Source organism: Osmerus eperlanus, chromosome 26, assembly GCF_963692335.1.
Source record: "Osmerus eperlanus chromosome 26, fOsmEpe2.1, whole genome shotgun sequence".
Taxonomy (NCBI): domain Eukaryota; kingdom Metazoa; phylum Chordata; class Actinopteri; order Osmeriformes; family Osmeridae; genus Osmerus; species Osmerus eperlanus.
Window position 1 is genome coordinate 6,582,108 of NC_085043.1, and position 27,667 is coordinate 6,609,774.

The 27,667-nt window shown below is 47.2% G+C and overlaps 3 protein-coding genes across 3 annotated transcripts in view; 2 read left to right on the top strand and 1 right to left on the bottom strand.

Moving 5' to 3' along the window:
* The window catches only part of LOC134012699 (uncharacterized), a 35,385-nt gene extending 22,080 nt beyond the window's left edge, over positions 1-13,305 (top strand). Inside the window, exon 17 of the mRNA XM_062452241.1 lies at positions 9,428-13,305. Within this exon, the coding sequence (XP_062308225.1) occupies positions 9,428-12,999 (3,572 nt within the window). The 3' untranslated portion in view covers positions 13,000-13,305. The remainder of the gene's footprint in view (positions 1-9,427) is intronic.
* A 1,346-nt stretch (positions 13,306-14,651) lies between these two features.
* ttr (transthyretin (prealbumin, amyloidosis type I)) lies at positions 14,652-16,737 on the top strand. The gene is made up of 4 exons (XM_062452302.1): positions 14,652-14,811; positions 15,528-15,667; positions 16,010-16,145; positions 16,367-16,737. Exons 1-4 carry the CDS (start codon positions 14,746-14,748, stop codon positions 16,472-16,474), a joined length of 450 nt encoding a protein of 149 aa, XP_062308286.1. The 5' UTR covers positions 14,652-14,745; the 3' UTR covers positions 16,475-16,737.
* Positions 16,738-20,504: 3,767 nt separating this feature from the next.
* On the bottom strand, positions 20,505-26,763 carry b4galt6 (UDP-Gal:betaGlcNAc beta 1,4- galactosyltransferase, polypeptide 6). The gene is made up of 9 exons (XM_062452301.1): positions 25,966-26,763; positions 24,046-24,162; positions 23,824-23,937; positions 23,007-23,131; positions 22,792-22,908; positions 22,421-22,608; positions 21,137-21,259; positions 20,919-21,020; positions 20,505-20,725 (listed from the first exon to the last, which is right to left on the bottom strand). The coding sequence occupies exons 1-9, from the start codon at positions 26,078-26,080 to the stop codon at positions 20,578-20,580; spliced, it is 1,149 nt and encodes a 382-aa protein (XP_062308285.1). The 5' UTR covers positions 26,081-26,763; the 3' UTR covers positions 20,505-20,577.
* Between the last annotated feature and the right edge of the window lie 904 nt (positions 26,764-27,667).

Here is a 27,667-nt window from a genome sequence, read left to right on the forward strand (position 1 = left end):
GAATAGCCGTCCCTGTTACAAAAACAAACACATGCGTTGGCATGCTGCAAGCCTGTCTCCACTACATACATTTAGCCCCACCCTGTGTAGCTTTATGGCTGCAACAGAGAACAGGTAGTTCAAGGCAAAGGCACTGAAGCAAATCAGTCAAATTCACTGTCTCACTAGTCGGTTAAAGTACACTGCCCGAGGCCCCAGACCCAGCCCGGCTCCATCAATAAGCTGTCCCCACACGCAGAAACACACCTTTCAAAAGCATTCACTGGAGGAGGGGTGCGAAAGGGCTACTCAGACTTGAGGAAAGCGTGTGTGGGCTTGTCTTGGTGGTGGAGGAGAGGGGGGGGGGGGGGAGTTCAGGGTTGTGATGTAAACTATTCTTGACATGGGTGTGTCCGGGGAGAACGTATTTAAGGCACCTCTTTGTCATCAATGTAAACGACCCCCCCCTCCCCTTCAGATTTCTTCCAAGGTCTCCCACAGTATAGTCTGCGTAACAGAGAAATACACTCCTGCCTGATCATCCACATCTATGGTCCAGTTTATGTGCAGCCATGGTTAGGATCTGCCTTGCGAGAGTTTGCTTGCTGCTAATGCTGGCACTGGTGAGTACCATCTCCAGTTTTTTGTTGCAGTTGTTCTATTGACACATCTGACCAGCATGTGGCATGGGGGGTCAGATGGCTGAGTGGTTAGGGAGTCGGGCTATTAATCAGAAGGTTGCCAGTTCGATTCCCGACCGTGCCAAATGATGTTGTGTCCTTGAGCAAGGCACTTAACCCTACTTGCCTCAGGGAGAATGTCCCTGTACTTACTGTAAGTCGCTCTGGATAAGAGCGTCTGCTAAATGTAAATATGGCATGTTGTTGGCACAAGATCCATGCATTCATTTGAATTTACACCAGAAATGTGTTTTCCTTAGCATTCCACTTTAGACATAGCTCCTCTAAAATCTTTGTCAATCAGAAGTTAACAGAGCTTGCAGGTAACTTAACACTAAAGCCAGTAAAATCCTATGTGGAAGTTGTAGTCATTAATAAACTGACTGTTTATATTGTAACACGTGCTTGATTTGTTACTCAAGACCAGACTTGTAACATCCATAAACATTTTAGCAAGTTAAAAAGTAATTATCCAATACCATGTGAAATGACACACCTTTACATGTTTTCAAGTTCAAGGATTGTCGGGAAATGGAGCTCTCGGGGTCAGTTCAAAAATGGGTTCAAATAATTCAACCGAAAAGCCATACTTTGCTAAAACAAATGCTTACCGCGACCTAAAACAAAGGTGCTTGCCAGGAATGTCATTGTCCATGGTGAAAGTTTCGCGCAGTTTGCAGCCGCAGATACGTTTGTGCTGTGTGAGCAGGAGAACAGACCCACCCACATGCAGAGCGATGTATCCACAAGGGGACAAAGTGTCCTGGGTGTGTGGTGTGTGGACTTACACAAAACTGAACATGCTATGGATGTGTGAACATGCACAAACACACATGTATATGGGTCCAGTTCAGGGGTAGAGCATTTGACTGCAGATCAAACAGTTGTAGGTTGAAATCCCCCCCTGTAACTTGCTTAGGATATACGCCTCTGCAAAAAGAAAACATTATACAGTGCATTTTTTTTGCAGTCATATTTTTTGGGCCTAATTTTGATCCGAAAATACACCCGTCAGCAACAGTATGATTTATGTGCAAATTCCAAGACAACGTCCAAAGTCTAAATGTGCCAGCAATCAGTCACATCTGTTCTGTCTTACTACAAGTACCGCAAAGGCAGAGCTTGCACAACATCATGAGCAAAAGCACCCAGGCACACATTTGATTCACATCATCAAATGTTGAAATCAGTTTTGAATGATTGTTGAAGAAAGGATTCGTTTTCTTCGCTAGCGGCAGTAAATGAGCAAAGCAAGCTATATGATGACACTGATCCCACAGGTTGAATAGACCATTATCATACTGCATTTCCAGACAAGTTAACTACAAGTCAGTCACTACATTTCAACAACACTGTACTTTCTGATAGTATTTATGCTATTACAGATACGTTTACTTAACGTATGTAAAGTGTTAGCAGGGAAATGTACAACCAAGAAATCTTCCTAGCCAGAAAAAGGTCTGCAACCATCCAGTCAATAGGCTGTGACTTCATACGTAATATTTATGTGGAATGACTGAGCCATCTAACATGTAAGTGTGAGAGATCATGTAATGTGTGTGTGTGTGTGTGTCTTCTGGCCGCTCTATCACTTTGCACAACGTTGTGTTTCTCTGTCAGCTCTTTCTTAACTCTTTCTCTCTTTCTCTCTCTCCCTCTGTGTGTGTGCACTCAGTGTGTATGTGCCGGGCTGTACATGTCATTGGCTTCGCTTCATTTTAAAATATTTTTACTGGACCTGACTGTGGAACTCAGTTTTGTCTATGTTGCTTGTTACAGCACGACTGTTTAACATTTCTTGTGTCAAAGACGGCACACATGCATGTTCATTGTTTGTGTACTGTATGTGTTTTGCACTTGTAAAATTTGAACCGTGTAATATATCTGAGAGAGACAGAGAGACAGAGAGACAGAGAGACAGAGAGAGAGAGAGAGAGAGAGAGAGAGAGAGAGAGAGAGAGAGAGAGAGAGAGAGAGAGAGAGAGAGAGAGAGAGAGAGAGAGAGAGAGAGAGAGAGAGAGAGAGAGAGAGAGAGAGAGAGAGAGAGAGAGAGAGAGAGAGAGAGAGAGAGAGAGAGAGAGAGAGAGAGAGAGAGAGAGAGAGAGAGAGAGAGAGAGAGAGAGAGAGAGAGAGAGAGAGAGAGAGAGAGAGAGAGAGAGTCAAGGGTGGTTGTGACATCATTGTGAATCATTGACTTGGCAACTGTAGTATCAATGATTAAGTGCTCTCCATGTAACTTGGTCCTCGACTTTATCTGGATTAAACATCCCAATCCAACAGAATCCAAGTTATTTCGATAGCTCTGTTGTGTCATGGAAATGATGAGAATGAGTGTTAAAACCTCTTAGCGGCTCCCCCGCCGTGGAAAAGCTACAATTGTTATGATTATATTGATGTTGCCCATTTCAACATCGAGTCGCAACAAGTACAATCAACGTCTTTGTCCGACCACGAACGTGTCAACAAAGTGAAACCCTAACCCAAACAGAGACTACTGACCTAAAAAATATCACAGTTGTCCAGTTATGCAAAACATCTAAAAAAAACTGGTCTGGTTGCATTCCCAAATGTACAAACTGTCCAAACAAGTATTTTGTTTATGACATCCATAAATAGCCATGAACTCTTGTTGAATCATGCTGGACAGAAAGAAAACGCCTGGATGTACCCTAGAAAAACATGTCAAATGTATTGTGGTTTTATATTCTACTTTTGACTTGGATTAGGTAAGGCTTCATGCTGTGGTGCCATTGTGTCTTCCAGGTAATACCTCCCACCTAAAAGCACCTGCAGGCATCTGTATGCCAAACAACATTCAGACGGAAATAAAAACGTTTATGTCCTTGTGTTCAAGCTTCTATTACTCAACACCAGTAGCACTTACAGGGATTCTGACAACAGGGGAAATAACTTCAGTGTCACCTTTTAAAAGAGACCACCACAATGCATGTCCTCCGAATTGTTCAAGAACAGCTTACAATTTACTTTGGGTATGCCTTGTTTAGCTTTTTAGGCAAATTTGTCAGGACTTTTAAAAGGTGGGTCGAACGCAATTATGCTGTTACAGCAATGACCCTCATGAACTGACTCTGTTTGTTGGTGTATATGTTAAGGTGTGTGTCCGTGCGTGTACTGAACAGTATGTGTGTGTGATTAGATACAATTTTCTTTCAATGTACTTTCTTTTCAGGCTCTCAATTGCACGGCAAAAGCAGGGAAACGCCACAATTCCAGACGACAAAAACGAGAGTGGATTCTTCCACCTGCAAAACTGAAAGAGAATCATGACTATACCCAGAAACCGTTTATTGCTAAGGTAAATCAAAAACAATGGTTCAGGAAGTTCTGGTATGGAATAGTTTGGCAATCATTCATTTCTGACACCTGATGCCAACCTGAAACTTGACATCCATTTTGTTTTCCCCTTTGAGAATCAGGAACAGGTTTTGCATGATCTCAGGTCATGATAAGAGTGATTTGTTTGACGTATGGGAAGTACAGACGCAAAATGCAGTCTGAGCCAGTCCTGCACTTAATAATTCAAAGAATTATTTGTAAGAAAACTGGCAAATGGAATCAAATTGTACATTATGTAGACTATTACATAACATAATTTAACCCTTGAGCTGCCCTCAGGTTCAAATGACCCATTGTCGTGTTGCACCAACTTTACCCAATACAAAAACAAAGTGAAGCATTTTCTTTTAACCTTCGCGCTGTGGGAGGTCTGAGACAATGCGACGGTTAAAAGAAAATGCTTCACTTTGTTTTTGTATTGGGTAAAGTTGTTGCAACAGGAGGGTGGGTTACAATGACTGAAGGGTCACAATGACCCGAAGGTGTATGTCACGTTTTAACAAAATGCTCTCATACTCAGGATGCAATGAATGGTTTTCAAATCACAACAGTATACAGTAGATGCACAGTGCAAGAACACAGCGTGCCGTGTAACCTGACGGCTACTGGTGTGTATCCTTTGTTCAGATTCGCTCTGACAAGGAAGAAGAGGAGAAGGTGGAGTACTCACTTAACGGGCCTGGCGCTGACAAGCCTCCCTTTAACCTCTTTGTTGTCAACCCTGAGAACGGGTTTGTATGCATTAAGGGCATCCTGGACCGCGAGGAGCGAGAAGAGTACGAAGTGAGTCCACCCTGTCAGACAAATGTGGTAAACTGTTCCGTAAAGAGTCACAGGCTGTCCTGTAAATATTCATGTGGTTTGCCTCTCCACCTATTTCTGTCCCCCCCATCTCTAACCCTACCACACAGTTGTTTGGTGTTGCAAGGTACAAAAATGGGACCTTGGCAGAGGCCAACATTCCACTTACGATTTCCGTCCTTGATGAGAATGACAACGGCCCGTATTTTGAGTTCCACTCTGGGGAAGTCACAGAGTCCAGTAAAGAAGGTATTTAACTGACCATCATCTACTCAAAGGTTTAAGACTTGTTCCGGGAGTACAATGGTACTTAGGAATGATTTGCTGGACCTGATGCTAGTTTCCTCCAGGATCACAATGACTCTTATTGAGAGACTTGTTGCTCTTGTTTGTTAGTTGTAACGGATTTAAATTCTTGTACTCGCTGTGAAATATTTTACTGTTGATTGTTTTTCTACAGGTACACTCTTGCACTTTGAGTTTCATGTTGTTTAATTGTAACTTGTTTAACTGCATGCTCTTATGGTTCTTCCCTTTGGCACTTATTTGGTTTTTCACAATGTATGCTTCATGTTTTGGCTGCTCGCAATGTTTGGGGCTATCTCGTTGTTATGATCAGTGACCTATGCACTTTTGTAAATCTCTCTCTTGGAAGTCGCTTTGGATAAAAGCGTTTGCTAAATGCATAAATGTAATGTAATTTACTCTGTTACAGCTAAAGCTCTCATAGCCATACTTCAAACAAAATAATTGCATCATTAAGACACACACATGTTACAACACACAGTGTCCAATAGACATTCCGTACAATCTTAAGATGGAGTTTGTTGCCATGTTCTGTGCTAATCCACTCCCATGCTTCCTCACTTGCTGGGAAAAACCAGGTACCTTTGTCATGAAGATCACCGCCAAGGATGATGACAAAGAAGGAAACATTAACTCCCAGATTGCCTACCAAATCATCAGTCAGGAGCCAAAGGGCTCGGCATCCATGTTCAAAATCGACGAAAAGACAGGGAATCTCTACGTCAACCAAGCCACATTGGACAGAGAGGTTAGCTGAGGCCTGGTGGTTTTGCTGAGCCTCTAAGAGCTGTCGAAGATGAATCGAAAGCTCCAGGTGTTCCGCTGCTCGTGTCCATTAGAGCTGTAAACATGCGTTTCGTCCCATCCATGCAGACGGATGATCTCTACATGCTGGTGGTGAAAGGGACGGATATGGGAGGGGGCCAGGGAGGACTGACAGGGACAGGGACGGTGGAGATCAAAGTCCTGGACATCAATGACAACGTCCCGACTCTGGAGAAGTCCGATGTAACAACCACCAACACCAATTCCTTTGAACCCTGATCAGATCCCATGAAATCTATCTGGACATTAGCATCTGTTGCATCTTCGTCCATGGCTGATTGTTGTTCTGGTTCTTTTTCAGTATGCAGGCAGTGTTGATGAGAATGTGGCTGATGTGGTTGTGATGAGGATCAAAGCTTTGGACAAAGATGTGGAACAGACAGATAACTGGGAGGCCGTCTTTCACATTGCGAAAGGAAATGAAAACGGCCTCTTTACCATTGAGACAGACAAGAAGACCAATGAGGGAATTTTGAAGCTCGTCAAGGTATGTATTGGAAAACGTTTCGTTGTGTTTGGATTTCAATGTTTGGTTCATTATCTAAAATATATTTTTTCCCCTCCTTCCTTCCTTATATTGTCCAACACACCAGGCAGTGGATTTTGAGGAAGTCCAGAAGCTTGAGCTGGGACTGGTCATAGAAAATGTAGCCCCTTTCGTTGTGGGGAGTGCTGTTGAGATGGATGTGGACGTGGCAGTGGGAGAAGGAGGAGCTGGGGCAGGGGCTGGAGGTGGAGCTGGGGCTGGGGCTGGGGCAGGAGCTGGGGCAGGGGCAGGGACTGGAGGTGGAGCTGGGGCTGGGGCTGGGGCAGGAGCTGGGGCAGGGGCAGGGACTGGAGGTGGAGCTGGGGCAGGGGCAGGGACTGGAGGTGGAGCTGGGGCTGGGGCTGGGGCAGGAGCTGGGGCAGGAGCAGGGGCTGGGCCAGGAGGCGGGGCTGTGACAGGGGCAGGGGCAGGGGCTGGGACAGGGGCGGGTGCTGGGTCTGAGAAAACAGAGAAAAAGAGCTACTCGATTAAGATTGCCGTGAACAACATGCCTGAAGGCCCAGGATTCCGGCCAACCACCAAGCCTGTTCCTGTGTCTGAAGACCCAGCAGAGTTCCCAAAAGATGGGGTGATCACCACCTATCCTGCTGTGGATGGAGATACTGGAGAACCTGCAGAGGATGTCAGGTCAGTGAAAATACATCAACCTAATTATTTTGAAATCGAATTAGCCTCACCATGGACTGATGGCATGCGGCCTAGTACTGACCTAATACAATCCACTCTGCAGCTATGCCAAGGCCTATGATCCAGACAACTGGTTGACCATTGATGAGAAGACAGCTGAGATCAAACTCAACAAGATGCCAGATCGAGAGTCCAAGTTTCTGGTGAATGGGACATACTATGCCAAGATACTCTGTTTGACCAAGGGTAGGTTTGTTTGTCATGAAGGGCTTGAGCATAAACGTGTTGAAGTCACAATCAGTTCAGCGTGTAAAAGCTGGTGTCATTTATTATTCTTAAAGATGCACAATTTAACATTTGTCTGCAGTGAATGTTCCAACAGTTCTTCCTTTTTCCCACGTGCAGACATGCCTGCAAAGACAGCGACAGGCACCATAGCTATCCAAGTTCTGGACTCTAACGACCATTGCCCCACCCTGACCACCAGCTATGAGAGTGTATGCTCTGATGAGCGCACAGTGTACGTCACTGCCTTTGATGAAGATGTCAAACCGAACGGGGCTCCGTTCAACTTCACCGTGGTTACAGAGGGGACGCGAGGGAAATGGGAGATGAAGCCATTCAATGGTGAGAGAAGAGGGGAGAATATCGTAGGATTCAAAAAGATGTAACATGGAAGTCCGGACTGTGGGATGAAAAAAATGCCTCTCTCTCTTTCTCTCACTTCTCTCACTCCTCTCCTCCCCTCAACTTCCACAGAAACCACAGCTGCCCTGCATTCCCATGAGGCCTTGTGGCCGGGTGTGTATGATGTGGTCGTTGAGGTGGCAGACGAGCAAGGCCTAGCCTGCCCAGAGAAGGAGGTGTTTACGGTGGAGGTGTGTACCTGTGCAGAAGGTGGGGAGTGTCGCTCAAGGCTCATGGGATACGCCCAGACCCCCTCCTCCCAACTCTCTGCCCCAGCAATCGGCCTCCTTCTCACCGCGGCCCTCTTGCTGCTACGTGGGTGGAGCTCTCTGCAACACATTCACACATAGTTCTAGACATTTCCATACGTTCATGGTTACGTGCTGTTTGTTCTGAATATCTGGCTTCTTTGCCTCCTTGGCTGTGTGTTGACAGTGCTGCCTCTCCTGGTGGTGTTCTGTCATTGTGGGGACCCTGCCAGCTTTGCTGACCAGTTCACCAACCTTCCATTTGATGCCAAGGAACACCTCATCTCCTACCACACAGAGGGCAAGGGAGAGGATAGGGTGACTACTTTAGAATACCAACATCCTGGAACTATCATTTTTTAACTCAAATGTTTAAAAAAATACACGCCCCAAGAAGCAAAGAATCTTTGATAATACATTACTCATTTCTTTCTGGTAATAACATTGTCTGTTTGTATCTTTGTAGGAGGTTCCCCTGTTCAGTGTTCCTATGGTCGTGACTGACCAAGCGAACGTTGGGACTCTGGGAGCAGGGAATTTCGCCACAAAGTCCTCCAGAGTGGCCAACAGCTACCGGAACAGCGGGATGTACAGTGAGTACAGTCACATGCTGGGTCGAGAGTTCAGCGTGAGTCAGACAGAGATGGACACAGGCTACGGGCACCAAAGAGAGGCCTACAATCTGGGGACCTCCCGCGGTTCCACGTTTGGCAGATACACACATTCCTCCCATGCCAGGCAAGCCAACACACAGGACATGTTTGAAGGCATAGCCCTGCCTGATGCTTTCCTAGAGGACTACTATCTCCAGGTACTGCACGTTCTCCAATCACCTGCTACTACAATGCTGTTTATGTCTTTTACAAACTTAAGTCTGATGGAACATTAAATAAAGAGCATTGAGATGCATCATAAAAGTGAGTAAAAAGGGTTCTTTTGTTGTGTTTTGCAGAAGCTGACGTGTGCTGCTCAGAACCCTCCTACGAAGGACCATCTGTTGGTGTACGACTACGAGGGCCAGGGTTCTCCTGTGGGCTCAGTGGGCTGCTGCAGCCTCCTGGAATCTGACAATGACCTCCAGTTCCTCAGCGACCTGGGGCCAAAGTTCAGGACCCTGGCTGAGATCTGCTCCCCTCCCAAACCCTCTCAACCCCCTAAAGTAGAAAGCGTTGTTGAGTCCAAACAAACCATCCAAAAGGAGAGCAACATCGCTAAGAGTACCGTCAACATCAACCAATCCTCAACAAGCATGTCTAACGTCCACCAATCATCCACCAGCAGTGTCAACATTAGCCAATCAGCTGCAACCAGTCATGTCACCAAGGCACCCTTGTCTCCCCCTGTTGGTCAGACCATCCTGGTGCAGCAGCCTGTTCCTCTGTCTCCCCCTGCTGGTCAGACCATCTTGGTGCAGCAGCCTATGTACTACATCACCACCCCCAGTATGCAGCCTATGCACTACGTTGTGGAGCCACAGGTCCACAACACTGTGCTGGTGGCAGAGAGGCCCGCTGCCAACCTGCAGGGTATGATAGTGGTCAACGGACCCCAAGGATTCTCTCCAGGCCTGGTTATCCAAGGCAATAGGGTCATATCAGAGACCTCAACCTCTGGCATAAGAACGACCAGCCCTGTAAGCCCTACCAGGCCCACTATCACCACTAACCCAGTGATGATGGCTCCAGGGAGCCCGGTGATGATGGCTCCAGGGAGCCCAGGCTGGGTCCAGGGCTCTGTGCCCACAGGTGGCTGGGCCACAGTAGGCAGCACCTCAGATGGTAAATATATGATAGTGGAGAGGCAGGTCAGAACCGAAGCACAAGGCTCAAACCCAGGTGTTCCTCAGGGCACTCTGCCCAGAGGTGCAGTCCTGGTCCAGGAGGCTGTTCCCCCTCATGGGGTTTTAGGCCCAGCAGCCCAGGGTGGTGTGCGTGGCATTCTGCCAGGACACACCTTAACGGGGGGGGTGGGGCAAGTAGGGATGGGGTTGGTTAGGGTGGTGCCGGTTGGTGTTGGACAGCCTAGAGTGGGGCAAGTTATGTTAGGGCAACCAGGGGTGGGGCAAGTTATGTTAAGGCAAGCAGGGATGGGGCAAGTTATGTTAGGGCAACCGGGGATGGGGCAAGTCAGGGGGATGCAGTTTGGGGAGGGGCAAGTTCTAGCAGGACAGACATCAGTGAGGCAAGTTTTACCAGCAGGCGTTGTGCAAGCTGGGATCAGTCAGGTTAGTGTGGGTCAGATGACAACAGGTTTTCAGGGTGTCCCAGTCTGTGCCCAGCAGGGGCCCTTACTGAGAGGGGGCATGACTGGTCATGAGGGGCCAGAAGTGATAGCACCAAGACACACTACACCTCCTGAGGTCTTAACAACACAGACCAACACTATATCCGAGAGCCGCTTCCCTTTTGAAACTGCCGCGTCTACAAACAACGAGCGGGGAAATCCGTCGCTGTCCGAGGAAGATGGAGAGACACCTGAAGACGTGTCGGAAAGCGAAGACGCCGAAGAAGAGTTCTCAGAAAGCGAGACACCAGCCGTGCCTGTTCCTGAAGATCCAACTCTGGAAGACCGTACTAAGGAGGAGGACGCATTGGAGGCTTCCCCACTGACGACTGAGATTACACTGGATGAGGGTCCCGGGGAGGAGCCCTTGGTGTTAGCAACCGAGGCCTCGGTACGGCAGAGCGAACAGCCTGACTCACTGGGAGAGGAACGAGCAGAAGAAGCCGCTAACTTAGGCTTTGCAGATGAAAGTATTTCCCCGATTGAGGTATCTGAGGATCTCCATGAACAGACTGCGGAGGAGACGGTGTTGGAGATCAGATCTCCTGTGGAGGAGTCCGTGGAGGAGGCTGAAAGCCAGGGGACCGAGACCCAGGAGGACGTTGATCTTTCTGATGAGGGGTCTGGTGAAGATGCTTCAATGTTGGCCCAGAGGTCCACACATGAGTGTTCTCTGTCAGGATCTGACATAATCGATCTAGTTGCGGAAGATCAGTCGGACGAGGAAGAATCAAGAATGCTGGCTCAAGAAGAGGAAGTGATGTCAGGATTTTCCCAGGATGAGCCCACTGTTGGTGATGTTGAAGAAAACCTAGAAGAGGAATGTCCTGAGGAAATGGGGTCAGAGGTACATCTAGATCACCTTACAATGGGAGTCCTTGTCATCCCAACTGTTACCAGTGACCTGGAAGAAGTTCTGTCTGAATTTGAAGAAGTGGGATCAGATGCAGATTCAGATCACCTCACAGTGGACAACTCACTGGGAAACCAAGAAGAAACACGTTCAGAAAAGGAACTTTCACAGTCAGATCTGCATGAAAACCCCTCAGCTGAAAACATTACAGATGGTGGGGTAGAGCAAGAAAATCTAGAACAAGGCACAATATCACATCAAAATGAGTCTGTAAATAGTATTGGTGATGATCAGGAAGTAGGGGAGTGTATAGAAGAGGAAGTGACATCCTCACTGCAACATCAGACATCAGAAGACAGTTTTGGTGATGACCAGAAAGAAGAGTATATAGAAGAAGAATATACTAAAGAGGAAGTGATCTCATCACTGCAACATCAGACATCAGAAGACAGTATAGGTGATGACCAGAAAGAAGAGTATATAGATGAAGAATATACTAAAGAGGAAGTGATGTCATCACTGCAACTTCAGACATCAGAAGACAGTATAGGTGATGACCAGGAAGAAGCGGAGAATACTGAAGAATATCCTAAAGAGGAAGTGATGTCATCACTGCAACATCACACATCAGAAGACAGCATAGGTGATGACCAGAAAGAAGAGTATATAGAAGAAGAATATACTAAAGAGGAAGTGATGTCATCACTGCATCATCAGACATCAGGAAATAGTATAGGTGATGACCAGGAAGAAGAGGAGTATATAGAAGAAGAATATACTAAAGAGGAAGTGATGTTATCACTGCAACATCAGACATCAGAAGACAGTATTGTTGATGACCAGGAAGAAGAGCAGTATACGGAAGAAGAATACACTAAAGAGGAAGTGATGTCATCACTGCAACATCAGACATCAGAAGACAGTATTGGTGATGACCAGGAAGAAGAGCAGTATACGGAAGAAGAATACACTAAAGAGGAAGTGATGTCATCGCTGCAACATCAGCCACCAGGAGAGTATATTGAAGGACAGAGTGCTCAAGGGGCGGAAAAAGAGGTCGGGTCTGACCAGGATGTGGAAATATCTCCTTCTGTAGAGAGTGAGGGTCTCCTGGAGGAGGAAGACCAGACAAAGATCATCCAGGATGTTGAGATCTCAGAGGAGACAGAGACAGTGATTTTGCCCCCCACCGACATGGCCTTATCATCCCAGTCCTTTGAGGAAGGGGGAGAATCAGAGAACGGTCTTGTTGTGGGTGAAGTATTTAATGCAGAAGTTACTTCCACAGTGGAGGTAGAGACAGAATCGACCTCTTCGATGCCCAAGACAGAGATTGTCGCAGTGGCAGAGCCCGAGGGAGTGTGGACTGATGGGCAAACAGTGGATGGAGACTCCAGTCTGGTGGAAGGCGTTGAACCAAGTTCAGAAGCTGAGAAGGTGGAGTTGGAAAGCACAGGACACGCCAACATTTCTGCCACACCAAGTGCTGAGGGGACGCTGGTGCCGGCTGCTGAACACCTGCAAATAGGTGAGCTCTCACCGGCCCGGGATGAATTTGGAGATGCAGAGGTTGTCGAGGTGCTGGAAGGGGCAGTTAGTACCACAGAGGTAGCAACAGAACCCACAGACACCCAGGGCGGCGTGGAGACGGCTGGGGCCACTGGTGGGGAAACAGGTGAAGTCACTGCACATGTGCAAGAAGCCACGGTTCCAACTCCTCGGAACAAACTGAGGAAAAGTAAAAAGGGCTCCACCAAAAGTCCCAAAAGTCCAACGAGTCCTTCTCGCAGGTGCAGTCAACAGTGAGAGCTTTGCAGAAAATGTCCTCAGAAGTATTGCTTCTGTACTTGTCCGGGGGTTTCTATTATCGAGATTCTTGTCTGTTGGTATTTTGGTTTATTTGCTTTTTTTATGACAAAGTTAGAGGCTTAGGTATAAGATTAACAAAATGCTTTATTGGTAAATGCTTAGATGCTGAACATGTTTGTACATGTCCTTGTGGTGCGTGGAATACATTTAAAAGCCTCTTCTGTGCTTTTTTACATGATCAATTGTAGATGTTGTTGATATTTATACTGCATTTACAGAATAAATGCCAAAATGTCAGTGGTATATCATTTGGTTTTATTATATTCACTAATTTGTATGTTTAATTAACACTCTTTATCAAAACGATATTTCTCACATCCAAAATCCAGCATGTTTGTTTCCCACAAGTGTCAGAGCAGATTATGTCTGTTGTGCCTTTGGGGCTGTGAGAACAGAATGAAAGCTAATGCTAACACATACCAACCTGCTTTGCTGACAGGACTTTACAACCTGAGCCAAAATACACTCCGACAAAACATTCTCAACACCTAGAGCACAAAACATTCACACCAGATGTTCAAACAGTACAGGAGATCTCCTGGAAAACAATGGAAACGCAACACACCCTTACAAAGTGTCCTATGCTTTATAAATGAGTTGGTTTTGATAACATGACAAAACTGATTGAGAAAAACAACAGCGAGAGCTAATCCAGTTTAAGCTCTGCTGTCAAAAGCCACTTTGACAAAGAAGGCCATTCACACAGCTTTACCCACAGGAGGTAATACTACACCTGATTGGAAGGCTGCCTAAAGGACAGACTGACTGACTGTACTATTAACTTAACCCTCGTGCTGCCTTCGGGTCACATGACCCAAAGGTTCATAACGAACCATTGTTGTGTTTACCCAATTTTACCCAATACAAAAACAAATAAAAATAATTTTCTTTTAACCTTCGCAATGTGGGGGGTCTGAGACAGCCCAACGGTTAAAAGAAAATGCTTCACTTTGTTTTTGTATGCGGTAAAGTTGTCACAATACGACGGTGGGTCACAATGACTGATGGGTCAGAACGACCCGAAGATAACACAAGGGTTAACCAGAGCTAGCATGGTTTGTGTGTATGTTATGAGCAGGTAGAACAAAGGCATGTGAGATGTTCTATTGGTCCCGGATGCTTGCCAATTCCCACAGGAAATGCTCTCCCTTGTTTGCGGTTGAGAAAAAAGAACAGCATGTAGTATTTAATTAAGCAAATGCCCACGAGATAAGTCATCCAATAAGGTGTATCCTAAGGTCCTTTGTAATTCAGTTTAGTGGAGCCAAACTGTCAATCAAGTGTTTGTGGCAACTGACTCTGAGCCAACAACTGACATGTCTTTAATTGCCTTGACACAGATACAATTCGACTAGGTTTCATAAAAACCGATATTCGTACAATTGCTGTATTTGAACCCTACTTTGTTTCCCAAGATTAGACCAATATTATGAGCACGCTGGCAAATTCCTGTCTTAGCTCCCACCGTGGCCAAATCCTTTTTTATAGGACTGCTACAAAGCATGGTCTGTGTGAGTTACTCAATCTCTGGGTATTGATTTAGCCGACAGAAGGAGGCAGGGTATTTCTGAGTAGCCTGGGGGGCAGGGGGGGGGGGTGCTGGGTATAAAGCTATGCTGCCTTTGTCCTTGCCACTCTACCTGTCTTTAAGTGAGTAGGTAGAGCAGCCTGTCGAACTCCAGGATGGTCAGATCACTGCTTGGCCTGCTTTTCGCCTCCTCGGTTCTGCTTTGCAGCGCCACTCCAGTGGTGAGTATGTGCATGTGTCTTCCCATGGGCTATGAGAACATCTTTGCACATAAAATCGTGCACGCCGTTGTCGATCATGTCATTGTGCGACAGTCTGGACAGAAATAGAACATTTTATATCAAGAAAGCGTGGTAGAAAGTAGTTTGTTGAGTTCTAGCCTTGGTGGAAGAAAAAAATAATTAGTTTGGCCATCCTGGCATGAGGTTTTGGAGTTCATTCCAGGCAACGTCAACAGTTTCTCTGCTCAAAGTCATGTTCAAACACCAGCAAGGCTCTGTGCCCTTGAAAAGGGTGGTTAACCTGGTTTACTGTACACACTGGTTGGGCACAGTATGTTATGTCAACAAATGTCATCATGGCAAATAAGTGATGTTAGCTGTTTAAGTGACCCAAGATAAGAGAAGGTCAACAACAACAAGAGGAGGCAATGACACAATATCAAGTTTAGATGGTTGGATAAGGAATGTGTTTGTGTGCTTGTGTGAGATAAGGAAAAGAGACAAGCCAAGGGAAGAAACCATTAGTATTGTAACAGGTATAGTTACTGCTAGGGATGGAATGGCACTAGGGTTGACGACCTTGTACCTCCGCCACATTCACCTCTCTGTTTCGCTACACTTTGACCTCACCATGTCTGTCCCAGCTGCATGTTAAATTCCCCGATGTGTCTACATGTGCACCGCGTGTAGTGTTGTTGACTAGTTTTGCGGTCCAGGACAGGCATGGTGAGTCGGATGCCAAATGCCCTCTGATGGTGAAGATCCTGGACGCGGTGAAGGGTGTGCCAGCCGGCTCTGTGGCACTGAAGGTGGCCCGACGAGATGCTAACGGAGCGTGGGCACAGGTCGCTAACGGGTGAGGAGGTCATTGTCTTGAGTGTGAAAGGAAATCAACATGTAAAAGATGTGGATGCGATTTCTTGAATGTCAGAATGGAGATTGAAAACGTACATCATAATTACATTTAGACGTTTAGTCATTTAGCAGACGCTCTTATCCAGAGCGACTTACAGTAAGTACAGGGACATTCCCCCGAGGCAAGTAGGGTGAAGTGCCTTGCCCAAGGACACAATGTCAATTGCGCACGGCCAGGGAATCGAACCGGCAACCTTCAGATTACTAGCCCGATTCCCTAACCGCTCAGCCACCTGACTCCCTTAAGCGTGCTACTAAACACGGTCCTTATCCCTCCTCCCAGGGTTACAGACGCTACTGGGGAGGTTCATAACCTGATCACAGAGCAGGATTTCCAGCCAGGGGTGTATCGTGTTGAGTTTGACACCAAGTCTTACTGGAAGGCCGAAGGCCGGACACCATTCCACGAAATGGCGGATGTGAGTACCTCCCTCGTCTTGTGGAAAAGGTTTAAGTGCTGAGGTGATGTGCATGTCAAACAGCAATGAAAATACCATCACTCAGGCCTCTGGAACAGCGTATTGTCACAATGTTTTTTTTTTCTTCAGTTTGTGGAAAGAGTTGGCCGAACGTGAGTCAAACGTCAACCATGTTTGCGAGGGGATCGGCTCAGAATGTTGTTGTGTTTGTGTCTGTGCAGGTTGTCTTCGAGGCGCATGTTGGCGGTCATCGCCACTACACCCTGGCCCTGCTGTTGAGCCCGTTCTCCTACACCACCACCGCAGTGGTGGTGAACACACACGAGTGACACACACACACACACTACCCAGGTCACCCCAATAAACAGCTGGAGAACAGTCCGGGCATTGCTTCCTCTATATTTTGCTGTGCTGTGGCAAATCCTGTTCTTATTTCAATGTGTGTTCATGATTGTTTGTTTGTGAGAAGTTTCCATGAGACAAATAACTCCAGGACACTTTGGGGGTGTTTTCCAGAACATGGCAATGAAGGTGTTTATTCATCTTCTTGATTGACCCAGAAAAAATTAAACAAAAACCGAACAAAGTCCAACAGTTCAACTCTAGACTTCTTTACTGGTCTGTTAAAGATTGTAGAAGATTGACAAGATAGCCAACATGTCGACTTTACTAAAGTTCTTTTTAGCATCGTTCGAGGGAGATGTTTCTAGTTACGGGAGCGCTGAACAAGACGGACGCAAAACTGAGCGTGTGCAGAGTAGACAATACATTGAATTCTTATCACCCAGTTTAGAAAGATGTTCATTTCATTTTTATGAGTCCAAAAAGATTGTACATGTCATGGCAATGGGTTAATTCCATTCCACCAGTTAACTAGCATTCCAATTAGATAACTTTCTTCATTTAAAATCTATACTTCCCTAAAACGCCAACACCTTATCGGGTTGTCAAGAATAATAATTTGAGATGTGGAAAGCATAAACCTTTGGATTTGGAGAAATTGCAGCCATTTCATCAATCCTGTACAAACCCTGGTACAGACTCAACACAGATACAGTAAGACTCCTTTTAAATCTTATCAGTCAGTTGTAATGAATTGTTTAATGTGTCTTAAATCAGACCTCCTGACTGGAAATACAGAATAGAAAAAAAAGAAACATGTGCACTTCAGTTTAAAACAACCCCAAATCGTTATCCTTCAAACAAGAATACAAAGTGAAAACAGTTGGTGGGAGGGAGGGGGAGAAAATAAAATAACTCAAGGCACAAATATGAATACTGCAAAATGTAATATTCTATATTACAATAATGTAACGGTGAATATATCATCTGAAATGTTGTATCTATATTTTGATATTCCAACAACCAAGAGGTGAGGTTGGGGGTCGGGGATTCGGGTAGGCTTCTAAACCTCCGGTGCCACGGGGCAGCCAGCACAATGCCCGGACGGCCCGCCCCTTGCACCGTATCTAACACAACCTCTCCCCCCCTCCTCAAGAACAATATGTACAACTCCAGAATACTGATCCTAGACCAGTTCCAGTGATCTGCTCCTCTAATTCACTTCCTAATACCCTTAACACTGTTCCTTGAACAGCGTACTGACACTTAACTGGGAACGGAGAGGAATCTCTTCTAGCAGATGAGATCCCACGACTGGGCTTACAAACAAGTCTCTCTGCTACAGCGGCTCAGCTTGCGAGTGCCACGGGATGCGAGAGCCGATATAAACAAAAGCGGCGGGGGGGGGGGGGGGGGTTTACTTCGTCTTATGCAAAATCTGATGAGCAAGAAGGCATAGCACAAGAGAAGCCCCTATCCACCCAACACTGACCGATCAAACCCTTAACACCAAACCCAAGATCCCTAACACTAGGTTTTTGTTTCTTTTCCATTTCTTCATATGACAACACTTTTAAGAGCCGAGCTAGGCGCCTTTCCGACAGCCGGGAGCAGAGCGACGACGAGGCAGAGCGGGAGGAGCCGAACGAAAAGGAGGGCGACGAGAAAGCAAAGGGATGAGGGGAGACGGATGAGAGGGAGAGGAATGATGGGGTGGCAGAAGTGGACTTTTGGCACAGTTCACCTCCGATAGAATGTCACGTCGGGGTCTCCGCCCCTCTCCTCACCCAATTGGTCGGATGCACGCACGCACGCACGCACGGACGCGCACACACACACACACTGAGGTTTATATAACCGTCGTAGCTACGGGGGGCCCAGATCAAACACAGACTGTAGCCTTGCGCTCAGGCCGCGTTCGCTTTGACGGTCATTTCTCGGCAAACGTCTCCAGATCGCTCCGCGGTGCCACGGGAACGCCGGGACAGAGAGGACTGGCTCGGGGTAGACGACAAGCGTCCTGGTGGAACGAGACCAGGACGTCACCTTCCCCTCTCTGTCACCAGCAGAACCCAACTTCTGATGAGGGGGGACGGGGAACCCCTGTCTGTTTTCATAGAGCTGTTCAGTTTCAGACATACGTGTCATAAACTGATGCAAACGACAACAAAATAATGTACTTTGGACATGTAACGTTTGGACAAAAGACAAAACTATGTACAAGAGGGGAACACTTAACAAGTAGGGGGACAAAAACCAAAACAAAAATAAGCCTACCGCCTACATTTTTCCGCATCATCCTTGTAGCGCTCCAAACTTTAAACACATTAAAGTCTTCATGGCCCACGTTGCAATCGGTGCCACTCAAGAACGGCGTCAGCCTGAGCGTCGGCTACGGTTCTCTCATTCTGGCCCTTCTTACCCAATCAGATTACACTGTTAGGAACACATCACACACACCCACAACAGAACACCAATCAGCTTAATCCACAAACCCCAATATAACGACACTGTACAGTCCACTGACTGACCTACAACACGTGGTCCAACACCAAACCTAAGATCAATATACACGCTCGTTTGTGCTCCCGCGTTCACACACACACACACGCCCACTCAAACACACAGTCAACACTGTAACCCTGCATCCAGCACAACGTCCAATCAGAACATGCGGCCGGCAACATCACAGACCACACGCTTAAGTAAAAAGCCCAGAACTGGCGGTAAGAACCAGTCTGTGCTCGACAGCTTGGCTCCTCTGTTTATACTCCTGCTTGGGAGAGCTAACTTAGGACTTTTTCACACAGTGCACCTCAAAAAGAGAAGAAAATCTACAAAACTCGGGCAAAAAAAATGAAAAATATACACATCTTGAAATGATAAAAAAAAAATAGGTAAAAAAAATTAAAAAAAAAAATCTATACCAAAATAAATTAAGGCATGCAAAAGATGTCAACCTCAACTTTTCATATATTTTCCTTTCGTTGTCCCCCCCGGTTTAATCATCTACACCTTCATTTCATGTTATAACATTCTTCCTCTCTGGAAGATTCACTCACTCGGTTAAATCCTCTAGAAAGAAGATAGCTGCCAAAACAAAAGTGAACTCCAATAGTACATCATGACGCCAGAGCATTAAAAGGCCAGTATTTACATTTGTGATCTGTGCTCCAGCTGGCCAGCATTTACATCTTGTTCTGTGCATGCGGTCTGAGCAGTGCAGCAAAAGAACAGCTAAAGCGTGTGGGACACAGACCGGAGTGCTTTAAAACATCCATTAAAAAAAGAAAAAGAGAAAAAATAAATATAAAGAAATGTAACAAAACATTTACATCACATAAGGTCACCTTGACTTTTCTCCTTTTAAGGAATATTTTATCTTTCCCCCCAAAAAAATGAAAAAATATGTTTTTGTTGATTTCTTTGATATGTGTACAAAATCATATAAAGTGAGACCAAAAAATAATAATGTCTGTTGGCTTCTAAGGTGATACTGAGACAGAGGTTGAGAGCGCTGCTTAGCTTGGGGAGTCGTGGGGGGGGGGGGAGGGGTAGGGACCCCCCCCCACGACTTTAAGGCTTTGCAGTAAACGGCTGGGGAAAGGCCTCCTCTCCCTCCGCATGGATGAAGCCATGATGTGACCCTTGGTAGCAAAAGACAGCGCGGACACACGGAGACATGCAGCGCGGCGGCGCTCGCAGCGGCGGCGCTCGCAGCGGCGGCGCTCGCAGACACGTGCAAGCGTGCGCCGGCTTTCACGTTGCCAACACACACGCGCGCGCGCACACTTACGACACACGCGCGCCCCCCCCCCCCCCCCCGGATTAAGACAGAAACACGCACACACTCACAATCAATAGTTCGATGAACAGATTATTTACCCCTGCCTGTCTTATTTTTTGTATCTTTTCATTTTTTTTCAGTTAGGTGTCTTGGCAGCGTTACAGAGTGTGTACCCCCCCCCCCCACCCACCCCACCCAGCATGATCACCTCCCTCCCTCTCCTCCCCCCACCAGCCCCCACCCCCCAGTCCATGGTGGGTTCCTCTGGGGTGATGGGGAGATGGAGAGGTTTGGGGGCGGGGCTCAGTAGTCTGCGATGGGGGCCAGGTCTGGGTGGAGGTCAACGCTGATGTTCTTGTAGAGGCTGCTCAGGGCGATCTGGGGCGTGTAGTGGAGGTTGTTCAGGCCATCCAGGTGCTGCCTCTCTTTGGAATACCTCAGTAGCTTATACCTGGGAAGGGAGGGAGGAGGGGGGGGGGGGGGGGGGGAGGGAGGGGCGAGTAGGGTAGGATCCAGTCATTGTCCCACGGAAAGGGCTTGGGTTAGCTTGAATGCCTCGACTCTCCCTGGGGGAGATACCTCTGTGGGCTTTCAGTCTCTCCCGAGGAACTGCACCTCTCCTCTGTGGTGTGTGTGTCACTCACCTCCCGAGGAACTGCACCTCTCCTCTGTGGTGGTGTGGGATGGACTTGTACTTCCCCATCTCGCCCTCGGGCCGCGTCACGTTGAGGCCGGCGTAGTGCACCCTGGGAAGGGAGACGCAGACGCGGAGCTGAGTGGCTCTCTCTGGACCGGACCCCCACGCCCCGCCCACTGGCCTGTGCCCTGTACAGTCGGCGGCGCGTCGCCGGTAGTGACTCACCTGTTCCACAGGTCGTCGTCCTCCCCTCCCCAGCCCCAGAATGCGTTGGGAAAGCCGTTGATCTTGCGGAACTGCTCGACGGTGAGGCCGCTCACCCCGCCGAAGAACTCGCTGTACGGTAGTCTGCGAAAACAAAACAAGCGACCGAAAGAACCCCGGGGTCACGCGATCAGACTAGCAGGACGCGCATTCATGCACGGTCGGGAACACATATGATGGTCGGGGGGAAGGGGGGGGGGGACGACACACGCGGACACGCACACGGAACAACACAGCCTAGCTCTGTCTGGGAGTGAACAAGACGACAGAGGAGGTGGAGAGAGGGTCAACAGAAAGAGAGAAAGAAAGAGAGAGAGAGAACCTTACCATTGTGTATCACAGGAAAGCACCAGGCGACAAAGAACAAGACTAGCTGTGTTACAACACACTCATGGACAGGAAACACGCCGAACACACACACACGAGAGAGAAGAAAAAAAAAAAAATGGCCCACAAGGCTTATTTAGACAGCTTACAAACTGAGACGAGAACACATGGAAGAAAGAAAACACACACACACACGCACAATAACCAGAGCGTAAAATCTGAAAAACCAAGGGTCTGCTCAGGGAGTATGAAGAAGCTAATGACTGAGTTATTTCCCTTCAGCCATTTCTTTCGCAGTTTATTTTCCAGTTTATAACCCTAACCCTGCCACAACCTCTATAATCCTCACACTCAGCTGCCTAAAACATATTCAAGGCATTCACTAAAGAATCCTTTAACTTGAGAGGTTTCTCTGTATAAAAAAATAAATAAAATAAAATAATTTTAAAAAAGTTACAAAATAAATACATGCAAAAAAAAAGGGGCACAAACAGGAATACTTAAGAAAAGGGGCAAATGTCTCAAATCGACTTTCCCCACTCAAACGCATGTGCACGTTAGAGTGGATACTGAGCAAAGCAGGATCTTAAGTGTGTACTCCGAGCCAGCCTGCGCCCACTGCACACTCCACCGAGGCAGCCTTCCAGGTGGACGCCAGCCACGAGGCTGCTCCAGAAAGATAGTGACACGTCAGCCTGCGGAAGCCTCCTCCCTCCTCGCTAACAGATCGCCGGATCTTTCCGACAGCTTAACACCTCGCTTCGACAGAAGCCTGAGAAGCCCATGCGTGTCTGGATGAAGGCGCACGCTGACTGCATCGGGCGTACGCGGAATCCGACTCTGAAAGCCGCTCTCGTTGTGGGCGAGTTGGGAGGCGCGCCGTTTTTTGGGCCCGCGGCCACGCCCTGCACGACTTACATGTACATGTACTTGTCCAGCTTGGCGGCGAAGTGGCGAGGCATTTGACCGCAGCCGTAGTAGTTGCGGTCGTTTTCGGGGATGTGGTCGACGTCGTGGAACACCAGGCAGTCCCAGTCCATGTCCTTCATGGCCTCGCGGTATCCCACGTTGAACAGCATGGCTCTGTTGAAGGGCTGGCTACCGGTCTGATCCCACACACACACACACACACACGAGCAACTGTGAAGCTTGTCTAATATGTTTTGAACAGATAAACACTATTATATATACACACACACACAAGATTACCAGCGAACCCTTTAGTTCACTCGCTGCTGCTGCTGCTACACACACACACACACATGCACGCGCACACACACACAGCGTACCTGCTCGATGACGTAGAAGGCAAACTGCAGCCTCTGCCTCTGGAGCACGGGGGTCAGGTGCTGGAAGAGGATTGGCAGGTGCTCGTGGCGATTTCGGAACGGAATCAGTATGGCAACCTGGGAGGAGAATGGGTCAGAGTCTGAAACTGAAACTCAAGGGGGCTCACAAACAACTTTGCGGGCGCGCGCGCGCACACACACACACACACACACACCTTCCACCGTGGTTTGCAGTCCTTTGGTTTCCAGTGGCCTCCGTACCGAATGTCCAGGTGCTTGGAGAACTTCATCTCGATCTGCTCCATGGGGATCTCGGTCATATTCACATCCATAGGACCCTCTGTTTGGAGAAACCACAACACACACACACACACACACACACACAGAGTCAGCAATAATTCGGTGATTACTGGCTGACATCACCTGGGTGCGGCGCTGGAAAGACGGGAACATTTTAATATCCCGTGCTTGTCAATCAAGTCAGTGTGAACAGGCTGTCTGACTGTCTGAGACCGGCCGGGGGGCAGACAGAGCGGGCTCAAATCATCAAGGGAGTGTGTGTGTGTGTGTGTGTGTGAGTCTTTGAGAGAACAAAGAGTGCCATAGAGACAGCCCCCCAGTTTGTCTTGAGATTTCATCGATGGCACCTGGATTACAGGTAACTGAATACTCTCCATGCAGCCAAATGACCCGTTGATTAAGGGCAGGGCAGAGAGGGGAGGGGAGGGGGGGGTAGAGGAGTTAGAACAGGGGGGTGAGAGACTCAGGTGGGTTAGGGCAGTCCACCACAAAGACTGTTACATAACAGCCTGTGGCACAGGATTAGGAGAGCGGGCGGCAGGGTGAAATCCACTCAGAGTTGCCCCTGAAGAAGGGAGATTAGCACCACCTTCACCAGCAGATTAAGAGGGCAGACAGGCAAACACCATGATCATGTTAGGGTTAATGCACAGGGGTTAACCAGGGGATTAACCTAGCTAGCATCCTTGAGTAAATCCCTGTTTTTTTTGCTACTCTAGTTATCTTACTTACTCATAGAAGGTAAGCGTTCTGGGCAGGGAAGGTTCTGGGCGTAGGTGAAGTTTTCCGGGAGGTATGTGGTTGGCTGGGCCACATACTCACTGGAGTTACTGCCGTCTGGGTAATCTGAGAAAGAACACAGAGTTAAAAGAGACATGACAAGCCCTCAGGACCAGAAACTATCCTGTTAATGATCTTTCAGCCAGGTGTTGTGTGTGTGTGTTTTGTATTTACCTGTGCCGTTGAGGGTGCTGTTCTTATTGGTGTACAATCGGATCATTTGGCCAATGGTCCTCACATTGTCTCTTAACATGATGCCCTGGGCCTGTACCATGAAGAAGTAGGTGTTGGCTAGAAGAGAGAGATAGAGGGGTGTCAAATATTAGTTTGTTTGTTTATTTAGACACCTGGTGTAATTACACCCCTGATAGGGAGAGTGACAAGCACCCAAACAGGAAGTCCAAATGGTTCTTGTGTCGTCAGCGTAAAAGCTTTCGCGCCGCTGGCCTCCCGAGGAACAACCTTAGCTGTCACACGACGCCACGGCCTAAACTCCCCACGACAAAACGCCGGGGGAGATAAGAGACTCCCGCCAGGCAGGAAACCACCGTGTCCCACGGCTACAGACGGCGGGACCAGCGCCAAGCGTAGCCGGGGCCTCTGAATCATTTATCACCACTACTGCAGTAAAACAGGGTGCCCACAGAGGTGCACGCACACACACACACACACACACACACACTCCATCCTAAAAAGGAGTGTCATCCCTGCGGCTCTAGACACGGAGACATGCGACCAGCTTCTCTCAGCCGCGGAGCGGGGGGCCTTGTGTTTGACTTGCTCCAGTCCCTAGTAACCAGGGCCTCGCCTTGATCTCCTTGTGACTGACAAGCTCTTTGATCTCAGCCTGAATGGGGAGTGCCAGTCAGACAATGAGAGCGTCGAGCGATGGATACCGGGGGGGAAAGCCCCACCTCTCCCATTCTGTGTCTGCTGCCGTGCTGTGCTGCGCGGCCGTGCGTCCACCTCCATTTATGCGCTAGTGGTTCAGTATTGCTCAGGGGCTGATAAGGGGGCTTATCAGAGAGCAACCAGACTACCTTGGAGGAGTGACGGGGAGAAGATGCTAAGGGGGGTGGGAGAGGTCGAGCGAGGCTCATGAACACATGCGTACACGCAACACACACAAGGATAGAAAAAGGTGTTTTATACCACCAGAGGCCGTTAACAAAGTCCACTGCTTGCAATTGACCATGTGCTAACTGTGACCATGTAATCCTGCCTCCGATCCAAGCAAATCACACAGACGCTCAACCCAGTAAAGTGTTCCAGCAAACCAAGTTAATTAGCATTTTTTATGTTGAAATGACCTACATAGAATAACCTACACTCACACCTAACGTTGAGAATATGACCATGAAAGTGAAAGCCTGATCAGGACTAACTGGCCTAAATGATCTCACAAGCCAGTCCTAATCCATCGCTAATCTTCTGTACTGGGGAAGTGATAACGTATCAGATTTATTCCCGAAATAATTGACTAAATCAACTGATGTACATCGGCGTGGGTTAACCGTGTTGTTTTATGTATCCTTGCCTGGAGCACTGACCCTACCTTTCCTTAACTATCTCATTGACCCGTTAAACTCATTCTGAACTCATCAGGCTCCATGCCTCTGGAGCCTTGGCTAATAGCAGAGTAAATACAGCATTCTCGGGGCCAACCCATTTGAAATTAGTAACTAGCTCACTGGGTTTGACATGCGAGTGCTTACTGAAGTCGACACATCCTTCAGCTATAGTTTCTGTGTCATCTGTAAGACAGACTTGCCATCTGCCAAGGCCAGATGTGTCCGTTTTTACATCCAATGGGCCATCTTTGTGCGACTGATTATTGTGGGCTCCCACCCTTGATAAGACACAACTGTAAAATGAGCATTACTGTCGTGACTGGTGCCATAAATAGCTAAATTAGGTAGACTAACCCTTAGCTATAGTCAACCTTGCTGACCAGTAAAATAGCTGACTGACTAGCCAGCTAATGTTAGCACTAGGACAGCTGCAGAAATGACGATGCCAATTAAATAACAAATGAATTATAACAGTATGGATAATTCAACAAATGAAACAAGCAAGGCATTTCAAAACACTCACCTATTCCAGGAGCCACATATATGAAATAGAGACATGTGGTGGACATTGAAAAGAAAAAGATAAAGGCCAAAAAGGAGCGGTTCGACACCCGCAGAAGCCGCCTCCAATTCACCATGTTTGCTCAGACCCACTTGTGTCTTGCCGATATGAATCCCATAAAATGTACAGTTCGGATGAACTTCCTCCAATAAAATTGCAATACTAAGGGTTGCTATCTTACTGATATGGTCACTGATATATTACCGACACAGTCCACATCGTTTGGGCAGGGATGCAGCGAAAAGGCTAGCACTAACTAGCTATGTTAGCTAGTCAGGAAAAACCGTATGGCTAGCTATCCTATCAATAAATTTCGAAAGCTTCAAGCTTCAAAGAACACCGTCGATTGGGCATACTGAACCGTTAGCTAGCCAGCTACTGATATGATAGAATAATACTATTTTCCCTACGAATACTCATGATAGTGTTCCATGTTTGGGTGTGTTGCAAGCTGGCCAGGCTAGGATCTCGCCAGCGACGAAGCGGGTTTAGCTTAAAAAGACCATGGGGTCTAGCTAGCCAGTCTAGCGTTAGCTTAGCTAGCTTTGGGTGAACGTTGCCTCCTCCTCCCACACGTCTCGGCCCACCCGTTGATGATGTTTCCAAAACACTTGCTTGGCAAGGTACTTCCCTTAATCACAAGTAACGTAAATTAATACTCTCGAGGCTTTTGGCAGTGATAAGGAGCCATAGTTCTTGGACAATAATAACACCTGTTAGGATAACTAAAGTGAAAATATCCAGTAAAAAAAAATCAGGTTTCGTTTTTGCTGGCGCTGCAGACATTTCCGGTGGGTGTAACCTGCCCCCTTCCCCATGTCAAATTGTCACCATGGCAACCACGGGCAGTGCGATAAATAGGACCGTTACCCATGAAGATGAGTTTATAGTGTCATTGCACTTCAGGCAATTATTATATTTTCAGGTGGCAAGCTGCCCTAGAAAGGTGACATGGGAGCTTACAATCGATAATAATGCTACGGACTGTAAATACATAGCTATCTAACAGATGCACATTCATAATTTCAAAGTGTCAATTAAAGATGACATTATTTTGCAGATGTGCAAGACATTGGCATCAGTGAAACGTTGTATTCATGGGTGTACTCTTGCTGTGCACTTGTAAGTGAGCACTCTCTGTATCAAATACAATGATGTTCTGAAGGACATCATTGTACAACAAGCAAGGGTGAAGCGAGCAGAAAAGATTGTGACTGACCCCTGTTACCCTGGACACACACTGTTCCAGACACTTCTCTCTGGCAGGAGGTTGCGGTCCATCAGGACCAAAACCTCACGCCACAAAGACAGTTTATTTCCAACTGTAGGTGGCTAATGCGTTACATTAACGCACTTCTGGTCACTGTATTGCACCTTGCACAATGCCCTTGAACAGTTAAATTGCACATATTTTATTCTATTATAAAGCATTCTTTATTATGTTTGTTTTGTATTTTACTGTAGATTTATCCATTTTGTATTACAGTACTTGTTTTATCTTTTTTCATATTTATATTTCTATGTTTAGTGTATGCACTAACTCACCAGAGCAAATTCCTTGTTTGTGGAAACATTACTTGGCCTGTGGGCTGGTCTCGATATTGCCAGTAGATGGCATCAACACACAACTGTCTGCTGTTCTTCAGTGCAGCCCATCTCCTCT

Coding starts and splice junctions, on each gene's coding strand:
- ttr (XM_062452302.1), top strand. CDS start 14,746: ATGGTCAGATCACTGCTTGGCCTGCTTTTCGCCTCCTCGGTTCTGCTT. Junction 14,812..15,527: donor TTTGCAGCGCCACTCCAGTG/GTGAGTATGTGC, acceptor TTTGCGGTCCAG/GACAGGCATGGTGAGTCGGA. Junction 15,668..16,009: donor TGGGCACAGGTCGCTAACGG/GTGAGGAGGTCA, acceptor CCCTCCTCCCAG/GGTTACAGACGCTACTGGGG.
- b4galt6 (XM_062452301.1), bottom strand. CDS start 26,080: ATGGTGAATTGGAGGCGGCTTCTGCGGGTGTCGAACCGCTCCTTTTTG. Junction 24,163..25,965: donor ATATGTGGCTCCTGGAATAG/GTGAGTGTTTTG, acceptor TCTCTCTTCTAG/CCAACACCTACTTCTTCATG. Junction 22,609..22,791: donor CCTTCTACGTCATCGAGCAG/GTACGCTGTGTG, acceptor GTGTGGGATCAG/ACCGGTAGCCAGCCCTTCAA.